This window comes from Diadema setosum, chromosome 13 (genome assembly GCF_964275005.1).
Source record: "Diadema setosum chromosome 13, eeDiaSeto1, whole genome shotgun sequence".
Classification (NCBI taxonomy): domain Eukaryota; kingdom Metazoa; phylum Echinodermata; class Echinoidea; order Diadematoida; family Diadematidae; genus Diadema; species Diadema setosum.
In genome coordinates this window covers 24,083,304-24,102,951 of record NC_092697.1, presented here as the reverse complement: position 1 = coordinate 24,102,951, position 19,648 = coordinate 24,083,304, and the positions used below count along the sequence as shown (strand labels likewise).

The 19,648-nt window shown below is 39.2% G+C and overlaps 1 protein-coding gene across 3 annotated transcripts in view; it reads right to left on the bottom strand.

The window, feature by feature from the left end:
• Positions 1–5,840: 5,840 nt before the first annotated feature.
• The window catches only part of LOC140236658 (uncharacterized), a 46,629-nt gene continuing 32,821 nt past the window's right edge, over positions 5,841–19,648 (bottom strand). For 2 of the 3 annotated variants that reach the window (XM_072316577.1, XM_072316578.1), the window contains 2 exons: positions 10,695–10,923; positions 5,841–7,676 (listed from right to left, as the gene is read on the bottom strand). In XM_072316577.1, coding sequence (XP_072172678.1) covers positions 7,610–7,676; positions 10,695–10,923 — 296 coding nt within the window. In that variant the 3' untranslated portion in view covers positions 5,841–7,609. The remainder of the gene's footprint in view (positions 7,677–10,694; positions 10,924–19,648) is intronic. The other variant, XM_072316579.1, reaches the window with a different exon arrangement.

Here is a 19,648-nt window from a genome sequence, read left to right as displayed (position 1 = left end):
ATAACAAATTCTCAGTATAACAAGAACTTTTACCCTCACAATTTCTTCATTCTTTTCCAAACACTGGTATTAACAAAGTTTTGATACAGCAGAGTTAAGGATTTTGCTATTAACAGTTCACTGTACTATAAAAACTCCTGATGCTCCACTGTAGAAACAATCAGAATAAGGGAACCTCTATTAAGGCTGACTGGTCTTGCAAAGACATCAATATCTATAGATGCTTCTTGGGCTGTAGTCTCCATGGTATAAAAACATCAACATTGACTGACCCCACTAGGTAACCCATAACGGTGACAATGTAATGAACTTGCAAACATTCTATATACAGTATGTACCATGGTAACTTCTGCAATTAAGCAGCGTAATGGATTGGTGATACACTGTACACACAATTTACAGTTGTTGTTTTTTGTTTCATATCAAAACTGCATTTGGGAGGCATCATTCATCTTCCTTTAACTGCACCTACACTTAGCTTCAAGATTATAACAATGCAATGCTAAATCAACACAGAAGCACAGGTGTGTTCACTTTCATTATGTTTCTATCAAACAGGAATGCTAATAAGATGTGTGAAAATGAGTGCATTCACATACTACATGTAATTCTCTGTGAGCACACCTGACTCTGATATCTAGTAGAGAACCAGAATAAAATCCTATGTAGCTTTACGACCTATACCCTGCACCTCCCCCCCCCCCCCCCCCCTCTCCTCAAACTGCAAGGGGACACATTTGATACATGATCAATTCACAAGTTACCGTATAGGGGTGGACAGAATACACTCAAACAAACTGTGCACCCAGCCAAGGTGGACGCATTTGAAGCCTTGGAATAATGCGCAGTGACAGATGTGAATGTGACTGCCCAAACCATTACCTCTCTCCCGAGATTTGCTCAACAGCCCAACAAGATTGCTGGAGACCGGAGAGGAATGGAGAATTTCCCCTTAAACAGACAGAAATTGGGCACCTTCTTTGCACACTGAAACTGGAGAAAATACCCACATCACTGGGTGTTTTTCTCCACTCCAAGACAACTGTGTACAAAGTGCTTGCCAATGGGAATGAAAACATAATTCACCAATATATTATGCTTGCGCCATTCATAGGAATAGAACAAACTGATCAGTATCAAATGTAACACTCTTCAAAGTTTCCATATTAGCTCAAAATGTCTTGCCTTAAAAATCAAATTGGTCGTATTATGAGCACCATTTTTATTTTCACTACTGCATTTCTCTTGCCCTTGTGTAATACTCTTGCATCAAATCTCAGATCCAGCGTAGGTATGGTAGCCACATTCATAGCCTATCACCACAAAGTGACATTCACAACAATTTATCAATGGCTCAAATATCCTGGATGTGCATACCAATTACAAATCCTACATGTTTTTTAGATATGATTTTGAATTACAGTTCAATCTACGTACACACCAAGAGTTTCCACACATTGGAATCTGCTAAATGATTAGACTGAAAAAATCTGTCTGTCAGGAGTCGTTTTTTATTTTTTATTTTATGACTTTATCGGCTCTCCTCCGTAGAATAGGAGGGGATGCTGTGAAGCCAGAGGCAGTCTCTGCAGAACATATCCCCGGTGACCAGATACAGACCGATCTTTCGGTCAACTAAATGATGTACTGTATGTTTTGAAACTGGAGCTAAAGACAGTGGAAACTTGCATCCGTATGGTTTTACATCGCATGTTCCACTGACAAAAAAGCATAATATAGACCATTCAAACGCGGCTTCAGGTGATGTCTGCTGGCAATGTAGTATAGGTGAACTGAAGGAGAGTTAATCTCCTATCAAAAGACATTTTGAGGGCAGACAGTGACATCTATGCAACAGCTAAGTGAAATTTTGGGCAGAACTCAAAGTATGACATAATTGTCTGCATACTCACAGTTTGACGATATAAAGCCTTATTGCCATTCCAAGAAATTAATGTATTTTGTATGTATTTATTGGGTAGATGTTTTTGTTTATTGCCTAAGGACAGGTGGAAGGGGTACCAGTCAAGTGAGAATTGTTATGTAACAGAAATCACATGGTGTGGTTCAGTGAGGTCATATGATATCATATACACAGAAATACCAACCTCAAAAAAATTTCATTTTCTTAAATATGGTGCTTGTCTAACTTCACTGAGATTTCCATCAATCTGCTACTGTCAAACGACTATTCACATTCCAGGATAACCATCTGTTCAAGAAAAATTCTCCTCTTTCAGCAAAAAGCTCCCAAAGGTTTACATATGTTCATACATGTCTAAAGATTATTATTTCAAAAATAGATTCCAGGAATATACATGTACAGCATCTTACATATCAGTTTAGTCAGCAAGTACAAAGCTTTTTTTCTTTTTCACATACATTAAACATTGTTTTCTTATAGTAAATAACACGACAGAACCTACATGAATATATTTCACACTTTTCATAAATGAATAGACACTGTGGTTTACAAGGTGTCTTTTGTACAAATCTTTTTTATATACATCTACTCAGAGTAGTAGTATCATCATACACAATACAGATAGATTCTAAATATAAAAAGTGTTGCCATTACAAAAAAAGAAAAGAAATACATGTATATTGGAGTAACAGGTAATTGAAAAATGGGGTGGGTACAGCTTTTTTTTTTTTTTTTTTTTTGTTAGTGGGGGCATGTATGTGTTATATATGGGTATCACTGAGTAAAATATGTAGCAATATGGACATGGTCATCGCCACGACAATAGCACCACTGGGCATGCTCGTTGAAAAAAAAAACACCACAAAATAAAAAATAAAAAAACCAAAAAACAACTTTGCTGTAACAAAATTTTTGATCGAATTGTGTTTATTATACAGTATGTCCCAAAAAAAATTACAATCAGATTTTCGCATTGATAACAATATGATTAAACTGTCTAATGCTACTTCAGGGTCTTAAAATATCACATCTTAGCTCTATTTTGCAGAAAACCCCATTCAATTTGGTTAAGCGGTCACAGAGAAATGTGGATTGTTGGAAAGCATGTACGAGTCTGATTCTTCTCTTGTCTGTGAATGCAATAGACAAAACTTGGAGGGAAGAGATTCCTGACATCCTTTACAAAATTCCTCATTTCTCTTTGACCACTGAAGCAAATCAAATGGGGTTTTCTGTAAGATGTGGGCAATGAATTATAGTTTCATACCCTGAATTCATATTTAGATAGATTCACTATTTTTAAAGTTATCATTGCGGAGGGGCCCGTTTTAATTTTTGTGGGGGACATACGGTAATAGGAGTGGACAATTACTGTAGTACACAATTGAAGTCACGCGCTACGTGATATGTAGGGCAGAGGACGCAGTTTGAGTGAGGTGGCCAGTGTAGAGGATATTGCTATTGTTGTGTTCTGTGGGGCTGCAGGCTGACACCACTACTGTGTAGATACTCTGTGCTGATGGCTTTAACATGGAGAATGTCGTGACCTTCAGAGCAAGACAGGAACAGACATCTGTACACAAACCAACTTGACAGGTGGCAAAGGGTGTTGATGAGGCCTTGCTCCAGATACTGTAGGTTAGAGGATATCTGAGCACAACCAATTTCACTATCACAGGGATGACACATGCTATGGCGCATGAATGTAAAACCATGAAACGTGACCAGCCACTTTTTCTGTTTAAAGTCAAAATAAACAAAGAAAAAAAATCCATCAAATTAATCAGGGAGTGTCTGTGTATGTGATTTCTGATGAAACAATGCAGGTCTAAGTGGATTTAAATGCAGATACAAAGTGTGTTAGACTGACATAGTAACTTCAAAAATTCAAAATCATATCATAGACATCAGGGTTTTCATACACTATATCTTAAAGGACACAGCAAGTCAATTTCCACCAGAAAATTCAAACAAACAAACAAACAAAAGAATAATAATAATACAGAGGAAACTGAAAGAAAAAGCGGTTATAGTACATGGATAATGACAAATATTTCGCAAGCCACCCAGACAGTGAGGCTCTAGCTGAAGAAAAACCTACCAGAGTTCAAGCTTATTACCTTCTTCCTATTCCTAACTGATTATTGCAAATGATAGCAGACATGATTGTCAAGATTTTTCTCTTGCTTCCCAATTTCCACCCCTCACCCTCGCCAAGACATTAACTAGACATTTTCTTTTTTTTTCCCTCGCAAAACACAATGAAACAACCATATTAACGTTACACATAAAAAACAAAGGAACAACCATCATGGAAGACTTTAAATATATTAACCTGACACATTTTTGTGGGGCAGTCATGTGCAACTACCTTTAATAGTACTTCAATAGAAAAAAAAAAAAATGCTCACATTTCCAAAGGGGATGAATACGGAATACAGCCCCTCGGTTACATTCAATAGCAGATTAACTGCATATACTTGCTACTAATGACAATTATTGTTTCCAATTATTGATGCATATTACAGTTCTTTTACATGAGTTTCACTGCATACAAGGTTTGTTCATCGTTGAAAGACCAATACCAAACTGTAAATGTTTGATTCATTCTGATGTCCTTTAAAGGCATCACACTAGTATATTTGATGCAAAATTTGCATTTATGTCAATGTTAAAGGAGTGAATCTGAATATATCTATCTGAATAATACTGATGCGTAATTGGAATATACTCACTATATATGTATCTTTCATGTACACTGTAAGTAATATGAGAATGCAGTATAATATGTCCTCCTATTTTGCATTTTCATTTCACACAGTATGCCCATACCATATACTTTTATATATCTAATAATGGTTCTTTGCAGTTTTCAGAACATGAAGCCACGACATCTTTTACATTAACATGGCATGTCAACACAGACGAAATGAATCAACTAAAATAAGCTAGCGCAGACAATCTCTCATAGATACTTTGCACAGAGTTTCCCCAAAGAGATAGAGAGAGAAGGGGAAAAAATGATTTTAGTAGATAATACAATGTAGAGACAAAATGGTTTAAAAAAAAAATTATTTTGGACTTTGAGCAGAAGCCAAGAACGAACAAGAAAAATATGATCGCTTGATAACTGATGTCTCATTCAAATGTAGGGACTTTTCACAGACATTGCACAAAGCTGTTCTGGTCACATGACATCTTTTGGGCTAAGATATATTAATTTGCTTTGTACACAAGGCATACCCCCCCCCCAAAAAAAAAAAATAAAAAAATAATAATAATAATAATAATAATAAATAAATAAATAAATAAAAAAATATATATATACAGTTAAACTCGCCTAAGTCGACGTCGCATATGTCGAATAATCGCGTAAGTCGATGATTTTAAAAAGTCCCGATTTTTCCCCATTGACTTACGTGTATTAATTCACTCACAAGTCGAATTTTGTAAGTCGAATACTCGCCTAAGTCGATGAAATTCCAAGAACACTTTCACGGAAAAACCATTGAATTCACTGTGCCTAAGTCGAATAAGATTTTGTCGTGTAATAAATCACTATCATTTATTATTCATTATTTATTACTCATTATTATTTTGTTTGTCAGATGAGTTTGAAGTGACCCCCCCCCCAAAAAAAAAAAAACTAAAGTATCAAAATTCAAAGCGATCACACCGCATGCGATCGTTGAACTCTCTTCGTGTTTGGAGGTCCGCTGGTACAGCCCAAAGAGATTTTTCTCCTCCACTGGGGAAAATCTCTTTGGTACAGCCCTGTCAGCTGTCGCGCTACGTACGTACGTACCGCGACTGGGCTGTGTATTGCTCCACTCGCAGTAAGGCGTTCGTACAGTACACATGCGTTCATTTACATGTACAGTATAGTATTGAGCTTTGCAGTGTAGCTTGGCATTATGCAGCGCTGTGCAGTGGAGTGGTACGGTATGGATGAAGCTGCTGAGCTTTCACAGCGGAAAGTAGGGGGAAAGTTACGGGCACGGGTAAATCAGAATTGCACCTCTACACGCATTTCAAGTCACGGTATGGTAAACTGGAATCAATCACTGCTCAAATGTCGTTCATATTCACTTCCCCAAGGTTTAACAAGGGTGTAAAGTAATTGGACCTGTGCCAATACTAATGCACTGTCCATACAAAGTTAGCTGGGGCCCTGCCGGGCGACCCGTGCTGTGGCACACCGCTCCAACTCTCGGCTTCAGAGTAGACAACATACATGTACATCATATATTATGTACGTGTGGTGTAACTGTAAGTCGATTTTTTTCGAATTACGCACAAGTCGAAAATCGCCTAAGTCGATGTGTTTTGCTCAGTCCCGAGAAGATCGACTTATGCGAGTTTAACTGTATTACATTTTCTTGGCCTTTCTCTAGAAAGATCAAAGCATCTTTGTCATTTGCATTCAAGTACTCTTCCAAGTGTAAAATGTACTGTATCGTACTATATCCACGCCAGAGGAGTACTCGAACACTTTTTCTTTTGGGCACTAGTTCATTTGAAGAAGGAGTGGCAAGTTTCTAAATATCAAACTTTAATCAACCTGTATGCAAGGTCAAGTGCTGACTTTTTAAAATATCTTAATAATCCTTAGCCCATTCAACAGTAAAGATGCATATCTACAAGATGGTAACATCATGAGTATTGCAAAACTCTCATGTACCTAAATTTCTACAACCTAAAAGCATGAATGGAATGGATATTCCATTCATGCTTTTAGGTTGTAAATGCACACACGAATATATAAGTGTAATTTAGAACATATTTTTCAAGTTGTGATATACCAATGAACCTTTTTATATTTCTTATACATTGAGATGCAGTATGGAAATATGTAGGAAACAACTTTATCCCACTAATGAACACAATATTGAATATGGTGATGCTTTCCTGACAAGCAAATTCCTTAGAACTAGCAGGCCTGCTTGTTGTGGTTTTTTAATGTACTCCGTTGGACGGCGAATGAGGATTGATTCAATCAGGCTATCCTTCTATCACATAGTGTCCCCGTGATACCGGGTCATTACAGAAACTTTTTAAAACTAAATGTCTGAGATCAAGGACCCTTTCTCTGGAATCATTTATCTGCACAGAAACTCATTTAATTTTACAACAACAAAAATAACAGAGTGGCAGACTCCTCCAAATGGGAAGAAATTAAAGACCTGAGGCCAAACGGCACAGAATCATCACATCACTGCTTCTCGCATAGTCAATAAGCATGCCTTCTACTGCCATGAGAGAGGTAATTCTCACTTTTTTTTTTCTTTTTTTTTTTTTTTTTTTGCTTCATGAATTAGATCTTTCACATAAGAACAATATTCATGAAATATCTTAATTACCATCTTCAAGGATATATCCAAACTCTTCAAATCACTTATGCATGCACTGAGAGGCAATTTTCACTTTCAATATTTGTACATGATACAGAAACAAATATAAACTGAAGTAAAAAGCAATTTGATAATCATCATACGATGATGACTGTGACAGTGACCATTCAATTGACCATGGTTCATGTTGTTCCCACGGGCCATATACTTCACCACTTAGAAAAGAAGAAGGTTTGATATTTCTGTATCAACTCCATCCACAGTTCCTTTTGACCGACAGTGACTAGGAGTTAACAGATCCTGTTCTTCCTGCAGACGCTCAATGACAGTCAGCTCACATCATTTGTTGGAATTCCTCCATTGCACTTTGGTCTGATGCCGGCTCCCCATGCCTCAGCAACCTGCACACAAAAAGAAATGATTACTGGATGAGCGTATATATATACAGGAAAGCATGCTTCAAGGGTCTTTCTGCAAGAAAGCTGTTAATAGCCCTAGCATGGATGCCAACCTTGTAAACAACATTACAATACACTGAGGGCTGAAGAGGCATAGTAAGTTCATGGTGGAAAAAGAGTATTCCCCATAAAAACCTGTGGTAGTTTTGGCAAAAATAAAACAAAACATAACAAATCAAAGCAAAACAACAACAAAAGAGTACAAAATACTGCAAAAAGTTTCAGGTGGCATCTCTGCTCTGGCAGTCCATCACCATTTTTCCCTTACTGCAACTTTCTGTGCTGAATAAAAAACAAACTTAGCATGCTATACAGCTGCATCTGGGGAAATGTTACTTATGCTATGTCTGCTTGTTCTTTGTTCACATATTGTAGAAAGAAATTCATTGAAGTTTGAAAGTACTGCAGAAATCACTTCTTGGATGTAGATGCACAGAAAAAAATCAATCAAATGCACAAACTACATTTTGTATGTCTGTACCTCTTCAAAGCAAACAAAATACATTACATCTGTGGTTTCTTTTTGTCTTCAAAGTAGAGTTGCTTTAAAAACAGTGCAGACATTGGCAACATCATACAAATAGTTGACATCTTTTCAAAGAAATTAATAACATCACATATTTAAACATACAGTGAGATGAAAACCAGAATGGCATACACACAAAATACTGACCCTACCAAGTTGACGCTACTTAGACAAACTCAACAATCATCCCTTTGGATGAGGGCTTTGTGGTCGCCTGGGACTTGGTAATACAACAAGACAGTGCGAAATGCCCAGAGTAAGAATGTATTTTGTTCTCAGTATTTGAAATGGTGCTCTGGGTAATAACTTCCACCACTTTTTGCGGGATGCTGATTTACTTTGTAGTGAAGGGCAGTAGAAGAAACAAATTTGTAAATTGTTGTATATGGTAAACGTGCCCTTTCAGTTGACATCAACTCTACTTTCCTAGAATCAGCTGATAACGAAAATACACAACCTTCAAGAGTTTGGAGCCTGGAATTCTCTGGAGGTGTCAATTTTCATTTCGGAACAATATTGAGTGAGTTATCACCACTTTTATCATACTTTTGTATGGTTTTTGATTGTTGGACTCTGGAAAGATTCCTTTCAAGCCATAACAACTTGTTTTTATCAAGTCCTGGCAACAGATGCCTCTTGCTCTGGAAACTCACGCAACGCACACTTATCCATCCAGCTGCGACGCAAACCACCGTTGTGATGTCACCCGGGTTAAAGAACTTTGTACTTTGGAAAGGACAACTGCACCACAACTCTGCTTTTTGTAACAATAGTAACAGTGTATACGTTAGAAACACGTGCAACCAGTGCGCAACTAGTGCGCAACCAGTCAACAAACCTCATTGTGACGTCACCACTTACAGTCAATACAGCTTTGTTCTCAGTGATTCAGTGTAACACGCTAGCGGAAGTTACTCATGATGATCCACGCACTGTCTTTACGACGTCATCAAGCAATTCATCATCACACGCTGACTGGAGCTACATGGCACCTACCTATAACTACTATAGTTTTACACCCGCACCCGACTCTCACATGTAGTCCCAACGAGTAGCTGTTTGCATGCAACAGTAACCACGTGAGGGATACCGAAGGGTCTCAAACTCTTGGTGACATAAGGCTCATCTACCTACTCAAGCATGCGAAGAGTGGATCCGGCGAACCACGCGGAGGAAACCACTAGATTGGTTCAACGGGCGGGAAGGCGGATACAGCAAAGCATTGTGGAGCGCAACAAGGGCACAGTGAGACACGTAAGACAATGATGGCCATCCACTGCATCCTGATTTATCTCCAGCCGTCTTGATTACTGTATACGCCATATATTTTGCGAGTCTAAATTTTCGCAAATCAAGACTTCCCGACAATTTTGCGAGTGGTTAAATTCACGACCGTGGAGTCGTGTACTGCATGGAGAAATGTTCACACATTCATCACATTCATATCAGTATTAGAGTCAATATTTTCGTGTTTTTTTAATTTCGCGAATAGCAGCTGACTCGTGAAATTCACGAAAATAAAAACCTCGCGAAATATTCGGCGTATACAGTAAGTCTTGCCGCTGGAAATAGATGGGCCAGGACGAGAGAGTGAGGTTGACGACCCTGCGCAACTCTTCCTCACTTTAATCCAATTTCACGCGCAAGTCACAACTTCCCTCATTTCACTCACGGAATGTATTGTTACTAGAATTTGTGGTCGTCTTCGCCAGCGAAGGACGAACATCATCATCATCAACACTGTGATGGAATAGCCTGCCACCCAAGAGTACAAAATACTGCAAAAAGTATCAGTTGGCATCTCTGCTCTGGCTGTCCATCAACTTTTTTCCCTGACTGCAACTTTCTGGTTTTCATCTCACTGTATGTATAATGATTAATGTTGTTTATTACTGATTTTCATTTTTATCAATGAATGTTGAATTTTGAAGTATAGAACAGAATAATGTATATTAAGTGAATTGAGAGTTTAGGATAGATAATAGTTATTGATTTGGTTTATCAATAGAAAAATTGTAATGGTTGTGTTATTTTTTTCTTCAGGCAAGTATATTTTGATATGATATATTCACACTTATTATGGGGGGTCCATTTCTTATAAACTCAGTTATTAAGTTGGATTTTATTTGTTCAATCCTGGTGGCAAACTGTTACTTTTAGTCTTATTCTTCATTTCCTCATTTTCATGAAATACTGTTCTGTTCTGTTTAATGTATTGAGCTATGTTTATGTCATTTGTTGTGATTGTTATTTTGTATGTATGTGTTTACAGGGCCCCCTGAAAAACAGTACTTGATTACTGACGGGGCCACCCTGTATAAATAAAACAAAATAATAACAATAACAATAAATAATAAAGACAGGACCATCAAGGTATGCACCAGCATGCTGGTGTGGGTGCCCTAGGACTAGATTTTTGTTTTTCCCCCTCTGACCTTTCTCTCCTCCTCCTCTGTTGCCATCTCAACCAGCGGATGAAGCCTGCACTGAGGATGACACCAGCAATGAGTATCCCGGCAGCCAGGGACAGTCCCATGGCCATATTGCTGATGAGGATATGGCTGTGAGTAGGTATCTTGGTGGGGTTGTCGTCAGAGATGTACGGTGGGGTAGGCGGCGGCGGAGACTGGCTGGCCACGTGCTCTGAACAGACACTGCTGGCACCTACAGATGGTTTAAATAACAAAAAAAAAAGGGGATGGGATGAGCATGGAGGTGGGTATAGAGAGACAGACAGACAGACACAAAGAAGTGATGGTTAATATGCCTCAAACCACAAAGCAAAATGTATGTATGGTATGTATATGTATGGATGTATGTATATTTCTGCGTGCCTGTTTGGAAGGCCTTTTTTTTGCGGGGGGGGGGGGGGGGGGAGGGTCGGACATTCCATTTGTTTCCAGTGACAACCTTTATGTGGATTCCCACCACCCATGTGGGAGTAAACACATGCACCAATTATAGCCAAAGAATCACTCCTATCCTCCCCTACACCAATCTACATAGATTGGTGGATAGTACATTTGCCTACTGCACGATACAGATGCGAAAGTGTTACCTTTCTACATCACGCAATGAGGCAGGACATGCGCCATGCATTTGTGTGCATGTAATGTGTACAAGACATACACCTTGTGATTCTTCAAGTATTTCAAGTTTCAAGTTTCAAGTTTCTTTATTTCACCAAAGCAAGGAACATATTAAAAACGATTACATATATCAATATTCGGATATGATTACAAACATTTCAGTAAGACAGTGAAAAGGAACAAAAATACATAAATAGATTGACAATTACACGTACATAGGTTAACAAATATGCTATGGTAGGTAGCAGCCAGAAAGGAGATGTCCCTTATTTATAGCTGACCTAGAAAAATTCACTCAATTTCAATTATTTATATAATGTGTTCCAATGAAAGTAAAAACATTAGAACAGGACAAGACAAGACAAAGCAAAACATAAAATGACAATAATACAGGATGTCTTGAAACATAGGGGATAAAAAACATACTCCTTACCTTAATAAAGTTGGCTGTAATTATTGAGAAGAGCTTTTTTGTAACCAGATTTAAACGAATTCAAAGAGTTAGCATTACGAATTGCACAGGGGAGAGAATTCCACAGGGTAGGACCAATGTAAATGATAGATCTTTGATAAAAAGAAGTACGAGATAGAGGTAGGTGAAAATCATTGGCGGATCGCGTGCTATAATTATGAATTTGATTATTAAAAGTGAACAAATCTAAGAGAGTCTTTGGTAACAAACGATTTTTACACAAATACATAAAAATTCCAGCTTGATATTTGTACATATCATTCAACCGCAATATCTTCAGGGATAGGAACAGTGGTTGGGTGTGGGCAAGAAAAGAGGCATGGGAAATGATTTGTATTGCACGTTTTTGAAGCACTGAAAGTCTTTGAATATAACATTCGTGAGCATTGCCCCAGACAGTTATTCCATAGTACAAATGAGGTAGAATTATGGCATTATAAATTGATTTTAAAACAGACTTTGGAAGAAAACTTAGTTTATTCATTACACCAATTTTTTTGATAATTTATTACAAACAAAATTAATATGATTCGACCAATTCAATTTATTATCTACATGCACGCCAAGGAATTTCAGTGAAGGTGTCTGCAAAATTTGAGAACCACACATGTTAATGAATACAGTGTCGGTGTTACATTTTTTCTTTGTAAATATCATAAAATTAGTTTTTGATATGTTAATTGATAATTTGTTAGCTCGCAGCCAATTAGTAACATTTTGCAATTCCTTATTAAAAACCTCTTGCAGAGAATCAATATTATCATGAGACAAGAATATACTTGTATCGTCTGCAAATAAAATACATTGTAAAATACTAGAAACATTGGGTAAATCATTAAATATACAAAAGAAATAAAATAGGCCCGAGGATCGATCCCTGGGGAACTCCACATCTTATGTTTTTGTAATCTGATATATTCTTATCAATGGATACGAACTGCTTACGATTGCTCAAATAACTTTTCAAAAGTTTGAAAGTGACACCACGAAATCCATATAGACTTAATTTAGCTAAAAGAATATTATGATCAAGTGTGTCAAATGCTTTGCTGAGGTCTAAAAATAAGCCAAGTAAAATTTTTCCGCTATCTATTGCACAGATCACCTTATGAATAAAATCAATCAAAGCAGAAGATGTGGAGTGCCCCGGTCTAAATCCATACTGATTTTTCTTAATGATATTGCACTTCGTAAGAAATTCAACAAGCCTAGTAGAAATACATTTTTCAAAAACTTTGGAAAAAACAGATAAAACTGATATTGGACGATAATTTGTCATTACATCAGAGGAACCATTCTTCAAAACTGGTACAACTCTGGCTATCTTCAATTTATCTGGAAAAATACCAGATTCCATACACTGATTAAATATTGCATATAGGGGATTACATAACAAATGAATTGCTCTTTTAACAATACGAACATCAATATTATCATATCCAGCACTTACATCATTCTTAAAATTGTTTACAATATCAATTATTTCTTTACAAGTAATTGGTTTGAAAAATGCTGTTGACTCAACTTTTGTAACATATTGAAGATAATCATACTCATGTGAATCATCAAAAGAAGAATTAATATCATTACCAATATTGACAAAAAATGTATTCAACAAATTGCAAATTTCTTTACTATTTACTACTGTTTCATTATTACACTTAATAGATTTGATAATTGTTTTCGTATTGCACTTTTTCCCCAAGGCAGTATTTATCACATCCCATGTCGTTTTACTATTTCCACTACTGTCAGCTAGCTTTTTCTCATAATATTTCTTTTTAGCTAATTTTACCATATTAGTCACTTTATTTCGATATATCTTATAAACAGCTTTACGATAATCACTCGGATTCTTCTTATACAATTTATACATTTTACATTTCTTCCTTATCAGTTTACGAATATCTTTTGTACACCATGCATTATCATTTTTCCTGTGTTTAAAACAAGTTGAAATTAATGGAAAGGATTCATTGTACTTGTCAGTAACTAAATCAAAAAAATTGTTATAACTAATGTTACCATCATCTCTATCACATACCCATGATATAGATTCCAGTGATCTTAAAAAACATATGATATTATTTTCATTTAAGTCCCTCTTTACTTGTCTTTGCTCATTTTTTGAAAATGAAATTACACTTTTACAAATGCAATAAACAGGAAAATGATCTGATATATCAGTAAGAATAACTCCGGACTGGATTTGGCAAGAATCATTGGTAAAAATATTATCAAGTAATGAAGCGGATGAGTCAGATACACGTGTAGGATGACGAATCAGAGGTAGCATAGAATTCAGTAACAACAAATCCACAAATTCATTTACATATTGCACATGCCCTACTTTAAGCAAATCAATATTAAAATCTCCCATTAGATAAAATATTTTCTTTTCTTTTTTTACAATATCCAAAATATCAATCAAAGGGTCAATCCATGTCAAATCATCCAGTGCTTGTCACCCGACCCCCTCCGATTTTCTTAAAAATCGCACCAAATGTTCCCCAAAGTGTCTGACGGAAAATCCCAAAATATTTTGCCCCAAGGTCAATTGGTTGCTAAGATACAGCCTCGCATAGCAACCGGTGCGCATTCCAAAAAATTAGTTAAAAGAAAATTGGGCATTTTTGATTGACTGTTTTAGCTTGGATATTTATGCAAAAGTGTTCATTATCTGGAAATTGAGAGAACTTTATAGTCTTTGCAAGAAAAACTGACTGTGACGCGAAATTGACTTTTCGTTTACGTGCACGAGATCACCGAAAATGGTGTTAAATGTTAATTTTGAAAATTTTAATGCATATTTAGAAGCTAATATCTTCCACATTTCATCACCTTAGGTTCTAAAATATTATGCTGTTGAAGGCTTTGACTTGCTCAGTAATTTTGAAAAAAAATCGGCGCATTCATGATCACCGTTTTTACGGAGAGCGCCCTCAAAGTTGACAAAAATGAAAAATGTGCCAAATTCAAGGTCACGGATCACCCTTCGTCCCACCTAGGAATAGCATCAATTTTTGTATATTGATAGACATTTACCTATATTATCTTGGGTTACCAAAGAAATTTTGCTCCCGAAATGTTCAATAGCAAATTTACCCCACCGAAAATGGTCGTAAACGGCCAAATTCCCACGTAATATCACATATTGGGTTTAGAGGACATTTCAAATGTCCACGCTTTCAAAATGAAAAGCACTAGCCCTGTGATATTTGCAGTAGGGATAGTCTGTTATACATATTTTAGTAATATATTGTTATGTATGATTATGCACTGTTGGCTTGCCATAGTGTGGTTGCTATGACGACGGGCTCCGAATAAATGATGGCTACTAACTGGATGTGTCCGTGTCCATTGTCGTTTGTCACATAGTAAGAACACAACAAAACTGGCGACGAGGACGGGATATTTGTGACATTCGACTCTCTAAGTTGTAGGGGTGCAGCTAGCACAATGGCGAGTGCAAATTTGGGGCAGAACAGGGTATTTTTGCCACCGTTTAGTTCCAGCTACGACAGCACGGAAGACTGGGACTGTTACGTCGAGCGGTTCGAACTTTACCTATTAGCAAATGGGCTCGCGGTGCCTGATGAGCCAGTACAGAGCGCACGCGATCGCACTGAGGAGCGGGACCTAGCATTAGCAAGGCAGGTCACTGCCATGTTCTTACATTCTATCGGACCGAAATACTACAGTCTTGTACGAGACTTAGTAGCACCAGCCACCCCACAATCGAAGTCCTATAACGAACTGAAGATGGTTTTGCGACGTCATTTGAAATCGACGCCCATGGTTGTAGCGGAGCGACGAAAGTTCATCCGTCGTGATCAAGCGCCCGACGAGTCGACGAGTGACTACGTGGTTCAGCTGAAACATTTGAGCTTGAACTGCCAATACGGGGACAAGCTCGATGAACAGCTTCGCGATAGATTCATCAGTGGCATTTCCCACGAGCCAACTTCGCTGAAGTTAATGGAAAAAGCAACGGAAAAACCCAGACTTTCGTTCAGAGAAGCGGTGGACTACGCGCTACAGAGAGAAACAGCAGCGGGAGAGGCCCGTGCTATGCGGAACCAGAGTTCGCGGAATGGCATAGATTACAGCGGCGCTAGACCAGGAACCAGGACCAGCACCACTGTGAATGCGGTCTACGGCAAGTCGCACGGTTCTACAGGCAGCGGTAACCGCGGGAGGAAGGAACAACGCGAGTGCTATCGTTGTGGGAGGAACCATGCACCTGATCAGTGTTGGTTTAAGTCAGCAACTTGCAGATGCTGTCAGAAGAAAGGACACATTGAAAGGAAGTGCCGGAGTAAGCCAAAACCGATGAAAAATCAGAACAAAGAACACACAGACTCTAGATCCAAGACTAAGTCAAAGAGTAGGCCTAAAGGAAATGAAGGACAGAAAAGGAAAGGTGGTATTCATAATGTAAAGGAAAGTCGTGAATACAATGATATGTCTGGAAACAGTGAGACTGAGAGTGAGCGTGATTGTTCTGACAAAGAAAGTGATGTTGAGTACGATCGCACTATGTTCAAGTTGAGGACTGAGAGTAGTTCTAAGTTTAGGACTAGGTCCAGTTCTAGGACTGAGAGTGGTGCTATTTTGGCCCCCATTGAGATTGAAGGTAAATTGACACGAATGGAAGTCGATACAGGGTCAAGCGTAAGCATCATACCACTGTCGTACTATGAAAAGCATTTGTCCCACTTGAAAATGGACCAGACTGAGAAGTCGTTTGTGAGTTTCACAGGAGAAACAGTTGAGCCTGTTGGTAAGGTCCAAGTCCAGGTTAGGTATGGAACGTACCAAGGTAGACTAGCCCTGTATGTACTGGAATGTACAGAGTACATGTTGCTAGGTCGTGAGTGGTTAGGAGTAATACCACTAGACTGGAAGTCGTTAGTCCAGACAAGTCTTGGTACTAGTACATTGGACCAGAAAGTGAACGTGCATAGGCTAAGCGATCAAGTAGTTCAGAAACACGAGAAGCTATTCGATGGACAGCTAGGTAAATTGTCCCATGCAAAGGCTAGCATAAGGGTGAAAGATGATGCTACACCAGTCAGGACTAAGCCCTACAAAGTCCCGTATGCACTAAAGGCAGGGGTAGAACAAGAACTAGACCGATTGGAGAAGTGTGGTGTACTTACACCAATAGAACACAGTGAATGGAGCACAGGCTTAGTGCCTGTCCCTAAGAAAGATGGAACAGTTAGGCTGTGTGGAAACTACAAGTGCACCGTCAACCCAGTGCTTAGTTCAGTGGCACCACCCAACATAAATGTCGATGACATTTTGTCAAGTCTGAGTGGAGGAGTAACTTTTTCGAAGTTAGACCTAGCCCATGCCTACAATCAAATGGAACTAGATGAAAACTCCAAACAGTACTTAGTACTATCAACACACAAGGGTTTGTTCAAGCAGAATAGACTAGTGTTTGGGATTACCACAGCACCGGCAATTTGGCAGAACGCGATAGATCAGGTTTTGCAAGGATTACCGGGAGTACAGGTGTACCTAGACGATATTCTCGTTACGGGTAGTTCGCAAGAAGAGCACATGAGAAATTTGGACGCAGTGCTCACGCGCTTAGAGCAACGCGGTCTGAAGCTCAAAAAGGAGAAATGCGAGTTCGAGTGCAACTCTGTGGAGTTTCTAGGACATCGTATAGATGCGCAAGGTGTGCACACTGTTGAGGAGAAGGTGAAGCAGATTGTGAATCTCCCTAGACCGACTGATGTGTCGCAGTTACGATCGTACCTAGGGTTGTTGAACTACTATCGCAAGTATGTTCCAAATTTAGCGCACGTGATCGCCCCGCTCACAGATCTTTTGAAATCTGATCGGAAGTTCGCTTGGAGCGAAGAAGCAGAAACGGCATTCAAACGCTCGAAAGAACTGCTGCAAGCGTCAGATTGTTTGATCCACTATGATCCACAGTTGCCGATCTCCATCGCAACGGATGCGAGTCCGATAGGCATAGGCGCAGTATTGTCGCACGTACTACCAGACGGAACTGAGAGACCGATACAGTTTGCGTCCAGGTCGCTCACGAAAACGGAAAGAAAATATCCTCAGATCGAGCGAGAAGCGTTAGCAATCATATTCGCGCTTCGCAAGTTCTACATGTACATCTATGGCCGCAGGTTTACGCTTATTACCGATAATAAGCCGCTCACAGCACTGCTAGGCCCGTACAAGAGTTTGCCTACATTAGCAGCGGAACGCATGCAAAGATGGGCTATGTACCTCGCAGGTTTTGATTACGAGATACGCTACCGCACATCAAAGGCCAATGCAAATGCAGACTGCTTTTCAAGGCTACCGGACTCAAACGAGAAACGCGAAGGTCGTGAACCAGGAAATGTTTCGGTTTGTCATGTGGACATGCTACCGACAACACACGAGGAATTGCGTAATGCAACGCGCAAAGACCCGATCTTGTCCAAAGTGCTCAGATATACTTTGGATGGATGGCCAAAGCAGCTACCTACAGAAGAAAGCGAGCTAAAGACATTCTTTATGCGTAGAACAGAAATCACAATCGAGCAAGGCATACTCATGTGGGGAATGCGAATCATCATCCCTCACAAAATGCAGAAGGCAGTCCTTGCGGAATTGCATCAAGGACATCTCGGAGTAGTAAAAATGAAATCAATCGCACGAAGCTACGTATGGTGGCCGCACCTCAATTCCCAGATCGAGGAATGCACAAAGCGATGCGAAACATGTCAGGTTGTGCAAAATCAGCCAGCGCAAACACTCTTACATCCATGGATTCCAGCGTCCAAACCGATGGAAAGAATCCATGTGGACTTTGCCGGACCATTCGAAGGTCTCACCTACATGGTCATAGTAGACGCATACTCGAAATGGCCAGAGGTATTCATCATGCCGAGTATCACATCAGAGCGCACCATTGATACTCTCCGAAGCGTATTTGCTAGGTATGGACTACCACAAATCATCGTAACTGACAACGGAAGTCAGTTCACCTCCGCTGAATTCCAAGAGTTTGTACACATGAACGGCATAAAGCACAAGCGCAGCGCACCGTACCATCCGAGTACAAATGGTCAAGCAGAGCGTTTTGTCCAGACACTCAAACAGTCCATGCGCGCCTCAAGATCTGATGGAGGATCTGCACAAGCGAAGCTAGATAGATTCTTGCTGGCCTACCGCAATGCAGCACATAGTGTCACGGGGGAATCACCTGCTTCACTCTTCATGAAAAGGCAGTTGCGCATGAGACTAGATAACTTGCGTCCTAACATCGAACGTCGATATGCTGAACAGCTGCATTACCAGGCATCTCTCAGAGATAAGCGCAGCAAAGCAATCAAAATGCGCGAGTTTGCAGTAGGACAATCCATACTCGCTAGGGACTACACAGGAAAGCGTAAATGGGTCCCGGGAGTGGTTGTAGAGAGAGAAGGTCCGCTCATGTACAAAGTACAAGTACAAACAGGATTTTGGAGAAGGCATGTAGATCAGTTGCTTTCTAGATTAGAAACGGAAGAAGACTCACAAGATCAGAGTCAGTTAGGGAACAAAGAGTTTGATCCTACACGAGACCCAGACAGTTCAAGACCCAGCAGTTCTGTCTTAAGGGACACATTTGTCTTGCCTAGGTCTGTAGAAGAACATCCCTTGGGTTCTCAAAACACACCAGTTCGAGTACCTGAAACCTTACGTCAACAAGACAACGTAGATACTCAGAGTAAACCTGATGTACAAGGAGCTGAAGTAGAACAGTCTCCTACACAAGTGTTGAGAAGGTCTCGGAGAAAGAGAAAACCACCAGATAGATTTTCTT